Source organism: Diceros bicornis, chromosome 37 (assembly GCF_020826845.1).
Source record: "Diceros bicornis minor isolate mBicDic1 chromosome 37, mDicBic1.mat.cur, whole genome shotgun sequence".
NCBI lineage: Eukaryota > Metazoa > Chordata > Mammalia > Perissodactyla > Rhinocerotidae > Diceros > Diceros bicornis.
Window position 1 is genome coordinate 11,543,241 of NC_080776.1, and position 19,446 is coordinate 11,562,686.

The following is a 19,446-nucleotide window of genomic DNA, read 5'->3' on the forward strand; positions in this document are numbered from 1 at the left end:
AATGATTTAAATTAATACCAGAAAGAAAAAAAAAAAGATAAACCACTGTATGCCATGGGCCTTTGAATGCATTTGTGAACTGCTTTGAACATTCACTCATGATGCATTGATTCATTTCCATAGCAACTATGTGTCAGGCTCGGTTCTAGGCTCTGAGGACTCAGTAGGGACCAGCTAGGCCCTGCCTTCATGGAGGTTGCATTGTGATTGACAGCTAAATGCAAAAATGCTGGAGACACACTACATCCTTATTCCACTTATGTCACCCATGCTCCAAATACTTCTTTTGAAGCTGCATTCATATCAAGCTAAAAGTTACTCATGAAAAGAGTTTGTTGCTTTGCAATCATTCATTGTTCTTGATTAAAAAACAACATTACACGGCATCATTGATCTCTTCATTTATCAACAACCTTGTCTATGAATTATTTGATTCCAAAAATTAAATCAACTTAAAGGACAAAACTGTCCAGTACTATGCACATTTGAAAAGAAAGCATTAGATATTTTGAAGGAGACAGTTCCAAAAGAGTGGCAGAATGATAGCAATCCTGTAAAACTGTCAAGGTGACCATGTTCAAGGATTCATTTGCATGAAGGTCTCCGCACATGCTCTTTAGGAAGAAAATCATGTTGGACTTCAGCGTTACACAGACTTTTGTGTAAGTATACTGCTCAGCCAAACTGAGTGCCGGGCATGTAGCAAGCATACAGTGAGTTATTTATTGAATTGAACTACAAGCCTAAAACATACTGGAATGAAATAGATGTGTGAGTAGGGTTATAAGTCTTCCATTCTAAGACACAAATGCAAACCTCCTTAGGGATACAGTTCTACCTGTAATTTATTTCTACATTATTCTTGTGTGTAATATTATTTTTGGCATGTTAATGTATTGTCAAAGAATTCCAATCTGGTGACACGACAAAAGCTGTATTTCATTTTGGAATGTAAAAAGTGTGAAAATCAATTGAATTATATATCAATGACATGCAATAAAGATAACCAGTATATTCTGGGTAATGTCACTTTTCCGGAATGATTAGCAGCCTAGAGCTATTAGATTAATTACTAGAGTTTTAATCTTCCTATTATAATCAGTTGGATTTGCTAAAGGGAGATAAAGACTCAAAGTTCTTTTTTTTCCCCCAAAAGAAAGAGGGATTTGCCAGAATCCACATAATTCAGATGATTAACTTCTTTCCTTAGCACTTGACTAAAACCATGAGTTTATGCTGGCAAATAAAATAAATGCTGAGCGTTGAAGTCACTCTTTGATCTAGTAAATAAACCCACAGAAAATTCAGCCTCAATTACACTCTTTAAATTTATGACATATCCAGTATTATAACAAGATGGTGACAAATACTGGTTTCTTACTGCAAATACATGATACATTCTACGAGTGTGCTTCAAAAATCAATGGGCCAATTACAAATAAACAAAACCATAGCGACGTTTTTCTTTTTCCATTTGTTTATTCATTCATTTCAACAATCACATAGGGAGTGCCAGAACAGAGTAGGACTCTGTACACTATATTGTTTTAGGCACCACAAGCAATGCAAAGATAAATAGAATACAGACTTAGCCCTGAAAGAGCATAGATTCTGATACTGAACTGCCACATGCAGTTGTATAGGTTGTTCACTGAGCAACGGTATCCAACGGAAGGGGAAAGTAGGGTCTAAAATGCAGATTAAACTCCTCTCACCAAGCTCAGGGCCCTGACACAGGGCCACAACAACCCAGTAGTAGTAGTAGTAGTAGTAAGAGCTAATATTTATTGAGCGATTACTATGTTCCAGGCATGGTTCAGTGCTTTACAAGTATTTACATGTCTAACTCACACAACAACCTGACAGAGTCAGTATTATTACTCCTTACATTTTATATTTGAGTAAACCGAGCACAGAGAAGCTAACTGACTCGCCTGAAGTCAAACAGCTAATAGTAGGGAGTTTACTAAGCAATACTCTATGCCCTGAAACATAAGAATACATCAATGGAACGTATAAGTGACATTAAAGAGAGCAATCAAAACACTCGCTGCTTGAGCAGAGCCTTGAAGGATGTACAATTGTGACAGGCAGAAAGGCATGTGGGGCAGGTCAAACTGTGACAAAATCCAGCAGCTGGATTCTTAGAGCAGAGAAGAAACATTGAAGAAAAGAGCTGGGACGCCCTTTCCCTGCAGGCCCATATGTCAAAGCCAGCGGTGGTTTCAGAGGAGGAATGTCACACGATCAACGCTCAGGTTTAGAAGATTTATAATTCCAGCCCATATATGCATATATCCTGTTATAATTACATAATCCAGCCTATGGAATGCAGGCTGGATAGGTGTGGAGGAAGGGAGCAGATAGAAAAGGAGAGATCTGTCATTATACCCTAACACTACTTCATTTATCAGCACTTGTCCATTTCTATAAGACAACTTTCTTAATTAGTTCAATAAATTTTCTCACTTCAAAGCAAAATATTCAGCTACTGCTCTTGTGATGACTCACGTTTCCATGTGCAAAACAAAAGAAATACACACCCAACTAGTGATACATTGTAGCGGGTGAATCCAGTCATCTTCCGCAGTTGTCTTAACATCTGACAGAAGTAAACAGGATCAATACGTAATTTGAATCATTTGACTAATCCGACTCAAATTACCAAACGGCCATTGTGGATCAACTTATTATTTTTCCTCTTTTTGTATTGATATGACCTTTTTGAAATTTGATTTTACGTTCGATGGGCATACAATAACCATTCTGTCCCAACTAGTGCTCTCAGCACAGGATGGGGGAAAGAGTAAGTGGGAGAATTTTTACTGAATCTGTAAGCGGGAGAGTCAATTACTGTTAAATTACAATAATCTTTAAATTATAAGAGACCAGAGTAGTTACTCCAGTCATTCGTCCAGCAAGGGATACTTGCCGAAGCTTTTCTTACTCAAGACTCCCTCTAGTTTCTGCTTCAACACTTCCATGGCATAGAGCTTCCTGCTTCTCTCTGGTGGGTTAGCTGTCCAGGCACGTAGAAAGCTTACCAACAGAGAGAACAGAGGGAGATGGGAAGTAACTGGAATTCAGCGGGGGGACTAGATCTAAAGAAACTGACCTGGGACCAAATTGGTGTCCAAAATGCTGTGGAGAGCTAAGTCTTGACTTGGGACAACATGAAACATTCAGGACTTCCAGCTAAAGAGTAGAGAACAGAAACAGCTTGGGGGTCCTAAAATGGTGCTATTCTAGAAGTCAGGTAAGGGACCCACATTCAAGTTCCTGATGATTCAGAATGAGATACTGTGAGATTAAGAACTAGGGTGCAGCACCCTTGGGGAAGGGAACAGCAAGCTCATTCATAGAGGATTTTAGGGTTTCTGCCAAAGGTGCTGGTCCCAGTGGGGAGCTGGAATGCGGAGCTGGAAAGAGAGACAGGAGTAGTTGTAGTTTCTGGCCCAATAAGGTGTGTGGGAAGCTGTAACACTACAGGCATGTAGATGCCAATATTCACCCTGAGCAGGACGGGACTGCAGTCTACAACAGCAAAACGAATTCCTCCCCAGCAAGCAGGTGATTCTGAGGTTACCAATGAACCACTTCCTTGGTCCGCACTGGCAGGAGAAGGGAAAAGACAAGTTTCACCATGCAAACAGAGTAAAACCATTCAGTACTTAGGCACGCACAGCGAGGATAGGTACCAGAGGAGGTACCAGAATGTTCCCAATTGTGACTTCAGGTTTATTCTGTGTGGGGAAGTGTTTCTTTCTCTGCATTCTCCAAACACTCTATAATGAACAATATTAGATTCATGAATAAAATGTGTTAATTCATTTAATAGGAAAAAAATCAAGAAATAATATGGTTTTATTTTTCATCTTGCTATGAGATGAGTTGCAGAAAGCAGAATGAAGGTTTTGGGTTTGTGAAAATGCATGCATGGTTTCACTATCCTTGGCGATTCCACCCTATTTCTAAACAACAAGGTCTTCCAGATTAGAGCCAGCAGGATTCTTTCACCGAGAAAAAGGGAGGCAAATGAGCGGGGGAAAGTTAGAAAGAAAGGATGAAGCATTTTTCCATATTCCGTCCATGCAACAGGAAAAATAACTCGCAAGATGTTTCATATGTTTTAAAAGGGAGAAGCTGCAACAGTGAGCTGAATAATTGATATTCCACAGTGAAAAAGTGGGTCCTGGGAGATAAGTGCAGGGAAAGCGAGTACAGACACTTGGATGACCCACGTTGAAGGTGTTAAAGCTCTGGAGTGTAACAAGATGGATTTTAAGGTCACAGAAACAATTGATTACACAGCCCTCAAGGCATTCAACTCACAAAGGAGAATTAGCCAATCCCACAGGGATGCAAACTCCTGCTTTCTGTGTGTGTAAGTATTTTAAAGTCCATGCATAGTCCATGAAGTCATTTTCCTTTCCAGTTGGTGAAACCCTGAAGGCATTCTGTAAAACTGTAAGACACAGTGTCTCAGCGATTATACAAAAACAATCAGCCTCATCAAGCTCACTTTACCAACATGTTTTTGAAAGGCAGTGTTTCTCTAGGTTGTAAGAGCAATGGTGCTCCTTAGATAGTGGGAGGGAAAACTTACAATATATTTAGAAGCAATAATTTACATCCTGCCACTAAACTATATAATCCTTTATATTAAAGAATAGTTGTCAACAGCTGTGACAGGTAGCCAATGAATCCTACATTTTTTTAAAACAAGCTTAAAAGTTAATTGATTCTTTAGAACGAAAAGAAATGCTTTGTAGGCAAAAAAACCTTGATAAGGTAAAACCTTAAAAAGAAGTTTTCTCACATGCAAGCGATAATGAGTGAAGCTACCTCCACTTTGGAGTTCATTTCATTCATGAGTATTGCATGGAAATGAACTTGTAATGTCACAACACGTATGCTATTTCTCGTTGTTTCAAGCTTCAGTAGGAATGTTATCTCAAAACTGAGCCTCTTTCAATATGTATCAAAGCCTTTAAATTGCATATTTTTCAGACCAACAATTATTAGAAAATAATTAAGGCTGTATTCTAAGATTTTGCTGTGAGGATATTCAGGGCAATATTATTAAAAGCACCAGAACGGAAAGCAATCTAAATGTTCAACAGTAGAGGAGAGCGGAAGAAATTGCGGTACAATCAAGCAACGGAAAACTCTGTAGCCATTAAAAATGATGTTATAAAGTTATATTTATTGATCTGGAAAGATTTTATGATCATGCTGCACGATCAAGAACTCTGTGTGTGTGTGTGTGTGTGTGTGTGTGTGTACACATCAAAGTCTGGAAGCACAGAAACCAAAATGATAAGCGTGGCTTTCATTATGTGGTGACGTTATAGATGATTTTGCCTCACTTTTTACTTGCCTATATTACCACATTTTTCTACAAACAACATGAATTTCTTATAATTTTTTTTCTGAACCCAATGACCTCGTGATTTATCAGTTCCCTTGAACATGACTTGAAATCATATTAGGTATCCCAATAAGTAGGGTTTTCCAAGCTATACTTAGCAGCTATGCACATAATAAAACCAGACTACAATTAATGAGAAAAACTACAACTATGTTTTAGTCTAGTGAAGTATTAATCAGCTGAAAATAAAAAAATAAATGAAATATTAAACTGTCTTCTTTAAACAAAGATAATAAATGTAACATGTATATGAAGCATATGGATTATACTGCAAAATTAAAAGTAAGTAATAGTATATCCGTTTCACAGATGAGGAATACAAGGGCTTAGAGGGATTAAGTGATTTTTTTTTTTTTAAAGGTTTTATTTATTTATTTTCTCCCCAAAGCCCCAGTAGATAGTTGTATGTCATAGCTGCACATCCTTCTAGTTGCTGTATGTGGGATGCGGCCTCAGCATGGCCAGAGAAGTGGTGCGTCGGTGCGCGCCCGGGATCCGAACCCGGGCCACCAGCAGCGGAGCGCGCGCACGCAACCGCCAAGCCACGAGGCCGGCCCAGGGATTAAGTGATTTGTACAAGATTCATACTCTCAGAAGAGCCCTGGTCACCAGGCCACCAAGCCACACTGTCTTCATGAGAAACCCACACATAGATCGATAAATAAAACACAATCTAAGACATGAAGACAGAAACTTGCTACAAAGGCTAAGTCTTAAAAATCTGTGAAATGTCCTCACATCTTTAATAAAACAAGAGAAAAGCAGCTTTCATCTCCTGTGATGGAGTGAATTGTGTTCCACTCAACATTCATATGTTGAAGCCCAAACCTCCAATGTGACTCTATTTGGAGATAAGACCTTTAGGGAGGTAATTAAGGTTAAACGAAGTCATAAGGGTGGGGTGAAGCTCTAATCCCATATGACTGGTGTCCTTATAAGACACACACAGAGGAAAGGCCACGTGAGGACACAACGAGAAGGTGACGGTCGACAAGCCAGCAAGAGAACCTTCACCAGAAACCAACCCTGAAGGCACCTTAATCTTGGACTTCTGGCCTCCAGAACTGTAAGAAAATAAATTTCTGTTGTTTCAGCCACCAAGTCCATGGTATTCTGTTATGACAGCCCAAGTAGACTAAGATATTTCCCAAAGAGTATCAAACTAAAGCCTCTCAAAGGTTGTTCTTTTACAAAGTCAAATTCAGAATTGAAAAGCAAATAAAAATATGATCATCCTCCTTTCCTGGAGTAGTACCCTCATCCATTCATATACTACATTTGACAAGTATAAACTAAACGAATCTTCCATCCTGCATGCCAAACCACCATCCCTTAAAAATTATCCCATCCTCTAGGATTTCCTTAATCTAAGAATAGAATTACCATGCACTGATGGAACAAGCCTAAAACTTAGAAGTTACTCAAAACTTCCCCTTTCACATATCCCCTAGATCCCATTGGCCACTGTGTCCATGGGTGGATTTCATGCCATATGCATTTTTGCCTCCCCATTGACTGGGCACAGGAGATGCTTAAGAAATGTTTCCAGTTGAAATCAGCTGCTGTTCAACACTCTTGTTTAATTTTCCAAAAACCTTCCTTCACACCTTATCTCCAATGGGACTCAGCATTTCCCTCCTCCCAGCTCCTCACTGGAACTTACTTCACTTATCACATATTATAAACATTTTTACAAGGGTTGCCCTTTAGACTGCAAACTCCTTTGCAAAGGGAACAGTGCATAGAAAGGCATGGATGGAGACCTCAGAATGTACTGATGTGGACAGAAAGAGGCACAATATATCCAGGGATAGATGGGGGGAACAAACAGTCCACTGAAAGCCCAGTGATAGCAATCAAGGACCAAGTTTGATCTCATTTCAGAAGCCTTAAATTGAGGAGTAGGCTTGGGTATATGGGACTTAGTTTCCCAAGGCCAACTTGAAAGATATGCAGATGTTCTTTTGCCTTGCCCGCCCACATCTTTTCTGGGAGTTTCCTCCCTTTAGCACGATCAAGAAGGCAAGATTCCAAATGTCAGATTTCAGTAGCCAGTCCTTATTAATTTAGTATATACTTTATAAATCTGAGCCTCAGTTTCCTCATCTGTAAAATGAGACGGCTGATAAATAAAGTATTTCTAAGGTCCTTCCAGCTTGAATACTCTACAACTCTTAAGAAGAGAGATGTTCCACTTGACTAAACCACAGTATAGAAGAGGGTTTCCCTCTGTCTCTGTTAGCAACAGAACCCAAACTAGTTCATCTTGCCATCAGGCTGAGAAGGAAGGACAATTAGCTATCCAAGATGTTTCCCACGTTTACAGGACTATAAAGACATCTTTTGGAAGGGTAATTACTCAGCCTGGGCAAGCACATTATGTTTCCTACATTTGTGTATAGGAAACTAGTTTGCATGTTAAAGCAATGACCTCCTTGTTAAATTAGGGGTGTGTTGCAAGCAACTGAAAACCTAATTCTAAATGGCTTAGGCTAAAAAATAATTTGCAACTTACATAATTTGACAATTCACGATGTTAACTGGTTTTCGGTGCTAAAAGGTGAGCCGTTTCCACTGAAGCCACAAGGTAGCAACACAATGGAGGAAGGGGAGACATGGATGCGCAGGTGCTAAAGGAATTGACACATACTACCATTTGTAAAGATTTTCCCTTTCCTTTTCCCTCTTCCCCCTTATTTACATGAATGAATTGCTTTCCAAATGGTTTCATTGCCATTTCTTTTTTTTTTTGCAAATAAATATTGCCATTTTCTTTGTTTTTTGAAAATAAATATTCTACCTGAATCAGCTTAAAGCATGTGCCCAACATTTAGACTATTAAAAGTTCGCCCTAGGGCCAGCCCAGTGGCCTAGTGGTTAAGTTTGGTGCACTCTGCTTCAGCAGGCAGGGTTAAGTCCCCGGGTGTGGACCAACACTACTTGTCAGTGGCTATGCTGTGGTGGTGACCCACATACAAAAATAAAAGAAGACTAGCACAGATGTTAGCTCAGGGCGAATCTTCCTCAGCAAAAAAAAATAATTAATTAATTAATTAATTTAATTAAAATTAAAAAAAGTTTACCCTCCTTTTCAGATTGATTTTTCTTCTAAATCTCACGGGATTTATTGTACAGCACATGAGAAAGCAAAAAGTTGTCATTTGGTTAGGCTGTCCTCCTGTTAAGGTGAGACAATGCTCTCTGTCTTTTGTAAACTTGGGTCCATGCTTGTCGTCTCCCTCTCTGCTGCAATACAGAGTCGAAATAAGAATAGTTTGCTCAGTAACAAACTTTATGACAAGGTCTTCAGCCTTAATAATTGCAAAGTCACATTTTGCACTTTGCAAGGTCATTCGAAATAATACAAAGGCCACTGGCAGACGAGTGTTTGACAAATCTTAGAGTAAATATAGGGCACTGTTTACATGAGTCTATAACTCAGGCATTTTAAATATTCTTCTTACCTTGTAAGAATACAAAGCGGATCCTGAACTGTTAGTTATTTCGGTGAGAGTTTGCTTTCTTTCTAACACTTCTTACCCGGGAAAAGTATGGTATAGAGTTGGCAGCTGTGGAGGTTGGAGCCAGTCTATCTAGTTTCAAATCTTCCTAAGTAGTCTACACAGCCTTAAGTACCTTTCCCGTACCTCAGCTTTCCCAACTGTAAAATGGGGATAATAAGAGTACCTGCCTTATAAGGCTGTTTCATAACTAAATAAATTAAAGCCAGTAGAGCACTTGGTTAACGGTCATTGTTATAGATGCTTTTACAAAATGTTAATAATTTCTTCTAAAAGACATTCCTGGGGTCGGCCCGGTGGCGCAAGCGGTTAAGTGCGCGTGCTCCGTTGCGGCGGGCCGGGGTTCACCGGTTCGGATCCCGGGCATGCACTGACGCACCACTTGTCAGGCCATGCTGTGGCAGCGTCCCATATAAAGTGGAGGAAGATGGGTGTGGATGTTAGCCCAGGGCCAGTCTTGCTCAGCAAAAAAAAAAAAAAGAGGAGGATTGGCAGATGTTAGGTCAGGGCCGATCTTCCTCACCAACAACAAGAACAACAAAAAGACATTCCCCATCTCCTTTAATTGGTGCGTATTGGGGAAAATATGATATTAATTTTGAGATACTATGGTGAACACTTAGATTTAAGGAAAATAAAAAAAGAAAGGTTGATAGCTGGGATTGTTTGAAGAGCCTCTCCATCTTTTCTATGCTACGAGATCCTAGACCTAGATTACCTACCCTATGGGAAATAAGAAATATTTAAAACAGGGTTACCAAATACCCTACTATCTTAGCATCTTAGAGTTATAAGTGGTCTTACAGTTTGTCTTGTTTAAAAATTACTATTGAGATTAGCATCCACACCCAGGGTTGGCCTGTCACGGTGACTGGAGGATGTCACAGGCATTTGGTGCCAAGGAACTACTCAGCATGCTAAACGCCTTGCACGTGCACACCCACTGTGCACAGGACAGACCTGCAACGCTTGGTAGAGTATTACTCAAGGAAGAATTGTCCTGCCAATAGGACAGTGGTACCCCTTTGAGAAACACAGGGTCTCCAATTTCTTTTTTTTTTTTTTAATAATTTTATTTATTTATTTTTCCCCCCAAAGCCCCAATAGATAGTTGTATGTCATAGCTGCACATCCTTCTAGCTGCCGTATGTGGGACACAGCCTCAGCGTGGCCAGAGAAGCGGTGCGTCGGAGCGCACCCGGGATCCGGGCCAGGGCTGCCAGCAGCGGAGCGCATGCACTTAACTGCTAAGCCACGGGGTCGGCCCAAGGGTCTCCAATTTCTTACTGCAGGGTTATAGTTAGACGCCCTGGGGTCATCCAGCCACAGTGAACACTGGCTCCAAAGATGTGGAGCTCATCATCTCAAAAACTCATCACCCCCCACTCTTGTCTAGTTCAAAATATTAGACAGTTCTTCCTTACACTGAGGCAATACCTGTATTCTGGTCTTCATTCTGCCTGCTGTGGCCAACAGAATAATTTGAAATGAAAAGTGCAACTTGCCGATCCTCAAAACCAATATAAAATATTTATAAACTATTATGTCAAAGTTGCTGCTCTAAGGAGAACCAGATGTTTCTATAACAGTGGATCTGTCATTTCATGCTCTCTCTTTCTCTCTCAGTAAAAAAGGAGAGCAAAGCATTTCAGCTGAGAGGGGCCTGCGTGCATTCACATTCACTCTAAAGTGAAATGCAGCTTCCCCTAATGGGATATTAAATATTTTCTCAACTAGATTCTCATTAACAGCCAGAATCCTGATTAATGAGTAGCTCAACCATGCCTATGCGCTAACTCCACTTTTAACAGTCCTGTTACCTTTACCTATATGTTTAAGATCTACACAAGTAATGCGAAATCTCAATAAAGTACTTATGGATGAGAGGAATGTGGCATCTTTGCTTTCTACTCTAAAGTCAGCAGATGCTGGGGATAGCCCAAATCAAAGTTAAAGAACTTATCTAGTATGTTGGGCTTGAAAAGTCATTAGATGATTTGAAAAGAAACTGAACAAGGTTCCGGAGCCAATTACTTTCTACAATGTTAATTAAAAAATGGAAAACATTTGTAATTAATTTTACAGATTGACTATAATACTAAAACCTGCTAAAATAAGAGAAGAGAGAGAGAAAGGGCTAGAGTTAGAAAGAGTGAGAAAAAGAAAATATGTAGGCTAGTATCTCTTGGATATTTATTAAAGATACAAAATAAAATAAAAATTTCTACATCTTACTGAATAGATGCCACTTCCTAGGTGAGACTTACATACATTGTCTTATTTAACCCATTTATACGCATGGGGTAGGTATCATTATTTCCATACTACAGAGGAGAAAAGCCCATAATCACACTGTAAGTGACAAAGCTGAAATTAAAACTCAGTTCTTATTCCAAAACTCTGGCTCTTAATCACTATTTTCAATCAACAAATAGAATTCAAGAGACTATGTATCAAAATCCACTGCCACTGAATAGAGATTTTTTTCCACAAATGCAAAGAGAGTTTACGGTTTATTATCAGAAAAATCTACTAATGTATTCAATCTCGAAAATACAACAAGTCCAACAGGTCACATAACTACAAGAGATACTTGAAGTAATTTAACAAAATTCGTTCTATCTGAGAAATGTTTAAAAGTTGGAAGTATGATATTGGAAAACATATCTCATAGCACACTTAAATTATGCCCATTAAAACTGGGCATAAATTAAAGATGCTCATAATCTACACTATTATTTATTACTGAAAATTCTGACTATGTTGTAAGATAAAAATTAGAAATAAGAGGTCTAATTTTTGGAAAGAAGAAAAAATATATTGCTTGCAGTCAAAACTATTAATTCTTTAGAATACTATGGAGAATTAACTGAAAACCTATTAGTACTCACAAGACAGTTCAATAAAGAGATTGGATGCAAGATAAACATACAAAAATCAATAGCTTTCCTGTAGATCAGTGATAACCAGCTGGAAGATATAATGGAAAATATTAGAGAAACTCAATAGGGTTGTGTTTTTCAATCATTATCTGTAGTAGAAGTCAACAATGCTTTTATCAGGGGAGGGATTCTTTTTAGTATATTTTTTAAAGTTGTGATAATAGTTGTGATTTTTATAGGTCAGACATCACTTTGCTTCAACAAATGACTTCATGTTTCTCTAGGAGAAGAAAAGGAAAGATCTAACAATGAAATTTTTGTAAAAAGTTTCAGTACCATTGCTGAAATCATAGTGGAGGATTCTGGTCATATCAACTATTCGTTTAAAAACTACTGGAATAGTTATAGCTACAATGTTTTGTGAATGAGGATCCCAGAATCCTTCATGAAGGTTAGAATAAATTACGTACTTGAGTTCATTTTAACTAAGTACAGTAGCTATTTTTGCCCTGTGGAAGATAACTTCTGAAAAGTAAGACCATTTGGGATCCTCAGGGGTTGTGTATTTCAAACCTTTTTTTAATGCTTTTCTTTTCATTCATGCAAAGCTAGGGTTCTCACTTCACGAAAATGAGTTTCTTTCTTAAAAAAAACACACACACTTGTAAATTGTTTTAGTGCTGCCTGCATTCGGCTAATTTTAAACTCTAGGATATAAACAAAGAGGCACTTCCTAAAGAAAATACTGTAAAGGGACATCTGAATGTTCATATATTACCTTCAGCTGCACTTCTTTGCTGGCACCTCGTTAGAGACACAGAGTAATGAAATCTCAATTTCTCCCATTAGCTAATTAGCACCTTTGCATCTTAAGTACTGGAAGCATTACACTGTTAATTACCTACAAGTCCGCTCTCAAAAATCTGTGGCTGCTTATATATTTTTTCTTATGCATAGGTTTACACAACCCTTAAAAAAACAAGCCTATAAAATATTCTTTTCTCCACACAGCCTAAATGTTACCAAATGGAATTCTCAAACAGCTAAAGTTGAGTTCAGACAACTAGTGCCCTTGTATTGATCTCTTATTTCTCCCAACACTTTTCTTCTAATCCTGTCCATAATTACATGAACTGCTAGAGCTTTCCTGAAGCTGTCAATTCCTCTTGCATCCATTTTCACACGGCCAGCGGAGAAGCGGTCCTGGCACTGGATCAAGCTGTCAAATGTTCCGCACACCACAATCCTCTTGAAGTCCCTTGGTACATCTGTCAAGGACCTCCTAGTGTTCTTCAACACTCTTCCCCCTTGGAAGCCAGCAAGAAGGGTGGAGGATCCAGAAAGGTATTGATCCATTCTTTTAACATGCTAATTTGCCTGGGGGCAGCTTCAGTCATAGCCAACCTGGAGGCTTCAAAAGGAAACTGTGTTTCAAAGTGGAGATGTCTTTTTCAAACACTTGAAACTGAAAATAAATCTAAGAATCTAAGTATCAAGTTCACGGGGCAAGGTGAAAGAGGTTGGCCCAATAGAAATTGGGTAGCTAATATATAGAATAAAGAGGCATAAAGTGAATTGATGATAACAAGAAGTTTGAAAGTTTGAAAGATATTTTAAACTTCTAAAGCCTATGTGTGCATCATAACCAATTAGGAAGTAGTCTATTGAGTTACATTGGTCTTGAGAGAAAAATTGAGACTGATATAATTAAACTGATGTAAAATATTAATAACATTTATATTGATGAATGCATGGACATCTTCATAAATGATGAAAATGGAAAATAAAATTGATTGTTCGTTTAATTATACCTCTAACTGCCAACACACCATGAAGACTGGGTGGAAAAAAAAGAAGGGGGAGGTAATAGCACCATTATTAAAGTATCTTTGTCTATTGCCTTTGTTATCAGTTTATTATTTCATCAATGAAACATAACAGTACAGATAAGACTGCAAGACATAATTAAGTGCGCAAACATTGCAAAGTATTATCACATTCTGTTTGTAAAATTAATTCATCAAAAGCGATGATTTGCTCAGAGTTTTCAAGTCATGTATTTCTGGGGATATATTGTTAACTGTGAATAGTTATTAATGGAAAAAGCCATATAAAAGAGACAGCAGCGGTCATAATGAAGGATCCACTGTGGAAAGCAATAGCTAGAAACTTGGCGACTTAAATCAGGGAAGTTCTTAAGGATAAAAGCCCGTGAGAAAAGCATTCCTAACTGAGCCGTGTCTTAACTGATCATGAGGTGGGCCCATATTTACCTGCCATGGTATTATGGGAGGAAATCAGTATTCCGTTAACCTCTGACCCCTTGGATCTGAAGCAGACAAAGGACCAATCTGGAGCCCTGGGAGAACACAGACAAATGTCAAACAGCAGGGAAGCGATTGTTCCAGAAACATTTGGCTTGGGTACAGCCAGCTTCACTGGGGCAAACTGCTATTCACCGAAGCAAGCCATGAAGAGATAACGCCACAAAATATGAACAAAATGGAACCTTTTCGGCCTTGATTCTAAATTGTTAGCTTTATGGGACTTCATGCTGAACAGTATGAAAAAAATCCAATTTGCTTTGAAGCCCATTAGTCTGTCTAACATCCTAATTATTGTTTACATTGCCATTTGCCTTCTATTAAGAATTGAATAATTACCCAGCACTTCATAGTTTAAAAATACGAGCAAACAGGATTATCTGGGTAATTAAGAAACTGTACCATAGCTTTGTACTGCTGTGGAAAATATCTGTACACGTAGGGGAAATGATAATTATCAATCAACTTGCTTCAAATGGTATTTTAAAGATTTTGAGCAATTTGAGATCTGTAACTTATTAAGAGAGGTTAGGAAGATCACCTTTGAGAAGTGTGGGTCTGTTTAAATCCATCCTTAGAAACAAGAGCCAGAGAAGCAGCTGAATTTTCTCATCCACTAATGACACCAGAGAACACACCAAGTACAGAACCTTCTGGTGTTCTTTAATCCTAATAATCCATCCCAAATGGACTTTGAACAGCGTCATCAAACTTTGTCAGACCATTTGCTAACCCAAAGCTCTTCCACAGTTAGATGTTGTTTTAGCTGACCCTGCCTCCATTTAATTACGCTGCAAAGTCTGGCTATGCTCATTTGCTGCCCTGTGAAATTAGCTTGAACTCAGTACTAATCGAACTTCAAAAACATTTCATGCCAAGTCCTCCTCTTCTAGTTTATAGAATACATATGATCATGGTCTTCTGAAGATAGTGCTGTTTTCAAGCAGAGAGTGAGGTTTTTGAGGTGAAATATTCAGCGTGCTTGCGTTTTCATTCTAGAGGAATAAAGCGAAGGTTAAGTCAATTTGGAGGCACCGGGTGAAATGGGAAGGCAGGAATTCAAAAAGCAATATTCAACCCAAAGTGACTACGCATATAGAATAAGGAACTGAATTAAAGTCAAGACACCTTATGAAGAAATTTTTCTGGGATATAAGTGAAAATAAGGGATTTTAATTATGATTCTAGGTATGAAGACTGACGTATTCATTCATAGATGTAGAAACACGGATGAAAATACCAATGATGGGGGCCGGCCCGGTGGCGTAGTGGTTAAGTTCACACCTTTGGCTTCGGTGGCCCATGGTTGGCCAGTTCGGATCCTGGGCGCGGACCTACTCACCGCTCATCAAGCCATGCTGAGGCGGCATCCCACATAGAAGAACTAGAAGGACCTACAACTAGGTTACACAACTACGTACTGGGGCTTTGGGGAGAAAGAGAGAATAAGAGGAAGATTGGCAACAGATGTTAGCTCAGGGCCAATCTTAAAAAAAAAGAAAGAAAATAGCAATGATCACCTGTCCATTATAGGCTTGCAATATCAATATCTACTTGTTGAAGGAATGAATGGATTCCAGCCCACTAGTGACCTAAGGCCTATTTTCGGAACTTCCTGAAGTCTCATAGTTCTTTTACAAAGAATTTTATCTTTTTACTTTACAATTTTTTAAGCCCTTTATTGGGACACTTCTAAACATTCCTAGCATAATCCGAATAGTGCCATCTCCTCCCACCTCAGAAAGAACAGCAAGATTCCAGCTGAAGCTGTCACTAAACAGACAAGCCAAGGGATTCACCAAGGCTAGGTTCCTCTCCAAAGGTCAAAATAAAACGAGCAGTGGGAGCTGGGGTTGTTTTGCACGGGGCAAGGGGCCGGGAGTGACAACCAGCCACACCAGGGCGGGAGGGAGCACACAAAAAGGTGTGCAAATAGTCCACTTTCCGCCTCCCACCCCCAATCTCTGGAAGCATGCAAATCAAAACCGAATTAATTTGCATGGTGTCTAAATCATTGGGTTCTGCATAAACAGAAGGACATTTTGGCCGGAGTTTCCAAAGGAAGCCCTCATTGCCTTTGTGCAAGGGGGAAATGGGTGTGCTGTTTTGCATGAGGGTGCATACAGAACATGCAAATGAAGAATCTGCTGCCTGGAAAAGCAACCCTAGGCGGACAGCTGACGACCCGCGTTCACCCACAAACACTCGGTGTCTCCAAAGGGAGTTGTAAGCAGTACTGACACAACTGTTTCCCAGGAAGCTGAAATAGACCCTGAATATTCATAAAATGTCCATTTAGTCATGAAGCTATTAATTACCCTCCAGATCTCGGGACCCAGCGACCTCACCTGCTCTTCTCCCCAAAATGGTACAGAGGTACCAGGCGTAAGAAAATACAATCGGAAAGGTTTGATGCCCTAAGAGAAAAAGACACAGTCTCTCAGGGTCCAGGGGACAGCTGAGGCCTTCTCTAATCATTCCCTCTCACAAGCACAATAAAACTAAAAAGAGCACTGAGCTGTGTTACTGGACACCGAAAAACAGCTTTTAAAAGGCCAAGAGTTATAAATTGCTTCCTAATTTTATAGAAACATCTAGAGGGTTGAATAAATGTAATGCCATTCTTCTAAGCTACCTAAATCTCCCAGATTCTGAAACGGTTTTCAGAGCTTTCTTATTTCATTTTAATTTTTAAAGTGTCTGCAGCAGACAGAAGTGCACTCAAAGTGCCTGCCAGAGAAACTCGAAGGCTCATAGACTAGTACAACGGTTCTCAAACTTTTGGTCTCAGAACCCCTTCACATTCTGAAAAATACTGAGGATGCCAGAGGGTTTTTGTTTATTCATGTGAGTTAAAGCTATCAATATTTACCATTGGAAGTTGAAACCGAGAAATTTTTAAATTATTTATTAATTCATTTAAAAATATCAATAATAAATCCATTATATGTTAACACAAATCACATAATTTAATGAAGAAATAACTATTATTTCCCAAAACAAAACTTGTGAGTAGTATTATTTAATTAATTAGTTATTTTTGGCACATCTCTTCAATGCCTGGCTTAAGAGAGGCCAGCTAGCTTCTCATATTTGCTTTTGTTTTCCATTTGACGAGATATCACACATCAGGTAGCCCCTGGAAAGCTTCATTCATGAGAGAAAGCGAAGGAAAGGGAAAATAACGTCTCAGTATTATTAAGAAAGTTTTGACCTCGCAGACCATGTGAAAGGGTCTTGGGGAACGCAGCCGCAACACACTTTGAGAGCCACTGCAATGGCAAAGTAACTTGGAGAACAGGATTTGATCAATATAGGCAAGACCAGCCATTCCTATCATTCCCTATCCCTACTTATGTGTCACCATTGCTCTCCCCTAAAAACAAAAACTAAAAACCCTCTACTCTGGAACTAAATGAACTGCTTTCATTGTTGAACAGACACTGATCAAACAGCCCACATTGTCACCATATTTCCATCTAACAACAATAAAATTAACAATAACAATTTCTACTTACTAAGCCCTTAATCATTCTAAGCACTACCCTAAACCCTTTACTCTATACATACATGCTTTATGTGTGTATCATACACAATAGCATACTATTGACACCAATTTGCAAATGTGAACTGGAGATTAGGGAGGTTTAGTGTCCACGATCACACATCTGATTAAGTAGCACAACTAGTAACTAAACTCAAGTCTCAAACTCCAAAGGCAGGTCTTAGCCATTTTGTACTAACTCTATGTTAACTCACGTGCTACAGAGATTTTTGAACATTCAGACATAGAGATGATTCATAAGCAAGATGAAAATAGTTAAGACTCAACTGAAGTAGGAATTATAAACATGGACCTCATTAATATATTAGTCATACGCAAAGATTTTGACATCCCTTGTTGACTCCAGGAAACATTATTCCTCCAAATAAATGTTTAATATGAAACAGGTAGCAACTCCTTATGCATTTATTTATTCATTTAATGCACTTTTAATGAGGCCCCACTATGTTCCATAATTGTTGCTGGTGTTACTTGTCTGGTTATACTGGAGTGCACTCCTTCACTTACACTTCCGTGATAAAGAAGTTTTACTAAACTACTTGAACAAGATAAAGCCAGAAAAACAACGAAGTCATGTTAATCATTCAATTTTTTAACAAAAATGTACACACAGGGGCCAGCCCCGTGGCGCAGCGGTTAAGTGCGTGCGCTCCAAAGCTGGCAGCCCGGGTTTGGATCCCTGGCCCGCACCGACGCACCGCTTGTCAGGCCATGCTGTGGCGGGGTCCCGTATAAAGTGGAGGAAGATGAGCACGGATGTTAGCCCAGGGCCAGTCTTCCTCAGCAAAAAGAGGAAGACTGGCATGGATGTGAGCTCAGGGCTGATCTTCCTCACAAAAAAAAAAAAAAGAAGAAAAGAAAAGAAAATATGTGCATGCACATTTACAAATTAAAGCGTTTGTTTAAAAAATATTATCAGGAAAAAGTAAGACAACATAAATATCTACCAATAAGGGAAAAATTAAATGAAGTTTGACATATTTATACTATGGATTAACAATCATCAATTATAAAGAACGAAGAAAAGTTGTATTCTCTAATATGCAATGACATCCATGATAAAGAGTCAAGCAGAATAAAAACAAGATGACGATTAAGAGGATGATTCCACTTCTGTTATTTTTTTTAAATACATGTATAAAGATATATTTAGGTTACCTGCCAAATTGTAAAGAGTGGTAACTCATAAAATGTTGGCGTAAGAGTTTGAAGCATGTAGTTCATTGGTAATGTTAAATTCATCAATTAAATGCCAAGAAAAAAAACTTAGTAAAGTTCAATGATGTGAAAGTCAAACTTATAACATGACCACCTCTGCACAGTAGTCATTGAAAAGCCATTTAATCAGTCTTTTTCCTAAAGATTCAAGTCTTAACAGAATAATTATGTCTGAATTCAGTTTTGAAAGGTACAAGGAAGCTCAGTTAGACTGAAATAAGTCATCAAATCTTCAACACCATATTCAAAAATCCCTAACTGAGATAATTCCTACGTGATGCTTTGGCGAACCCAAAATAGAGACCATTGCATGATTCACATTCACAAAAGAAGCCTGGTCACACGAAGAAGGAGAAATAAAAAAGTATAACAGAAAAAGGACAATAATTAAACCCTGCCCTTCCCATATATGAAGAAGGGTGCCTTTCAATGATCACAGCCACGCTTCAAAGCCAGAGATAAAAGCAGCCATGTGATTCAAGCAATTGATTCTTAAAGACATGAT

The 19,446-nt window shown here is 38.8% G+C and overlaps 1 protein-coding gene across 3 annotated transcripts in view; it reads right to left on the reverse strand.

The window, feature by feature from the left end:
- EPHA4 (EPH receptor A4) overlaps positions 1-19,446 on the reverse strand; it is a 140,444-nt gene that overhangs the window by 107,948 nt on the left and 13,050 nt on the right. Inside the window, exon 4 of one of the 3 annotated variants that reach the window (XM_058533090.1) lies at positions 13,545-15,153. The exons of the other annotated variants lie outside the window; for them this stretch is intronic. Within the exon in view, the coding sequence (XP_058389073.1) occupies positions 15,149-15,153 (5 nt within the window). The 3' untranslated portion in view covers positions 13,545-15,148. Of the gene's footprint in view, positions 1-13,544; positions 15,154-19,446 lie in introns of those variants that run through there. 3 annotated transcript variants of the gene reach the window in all.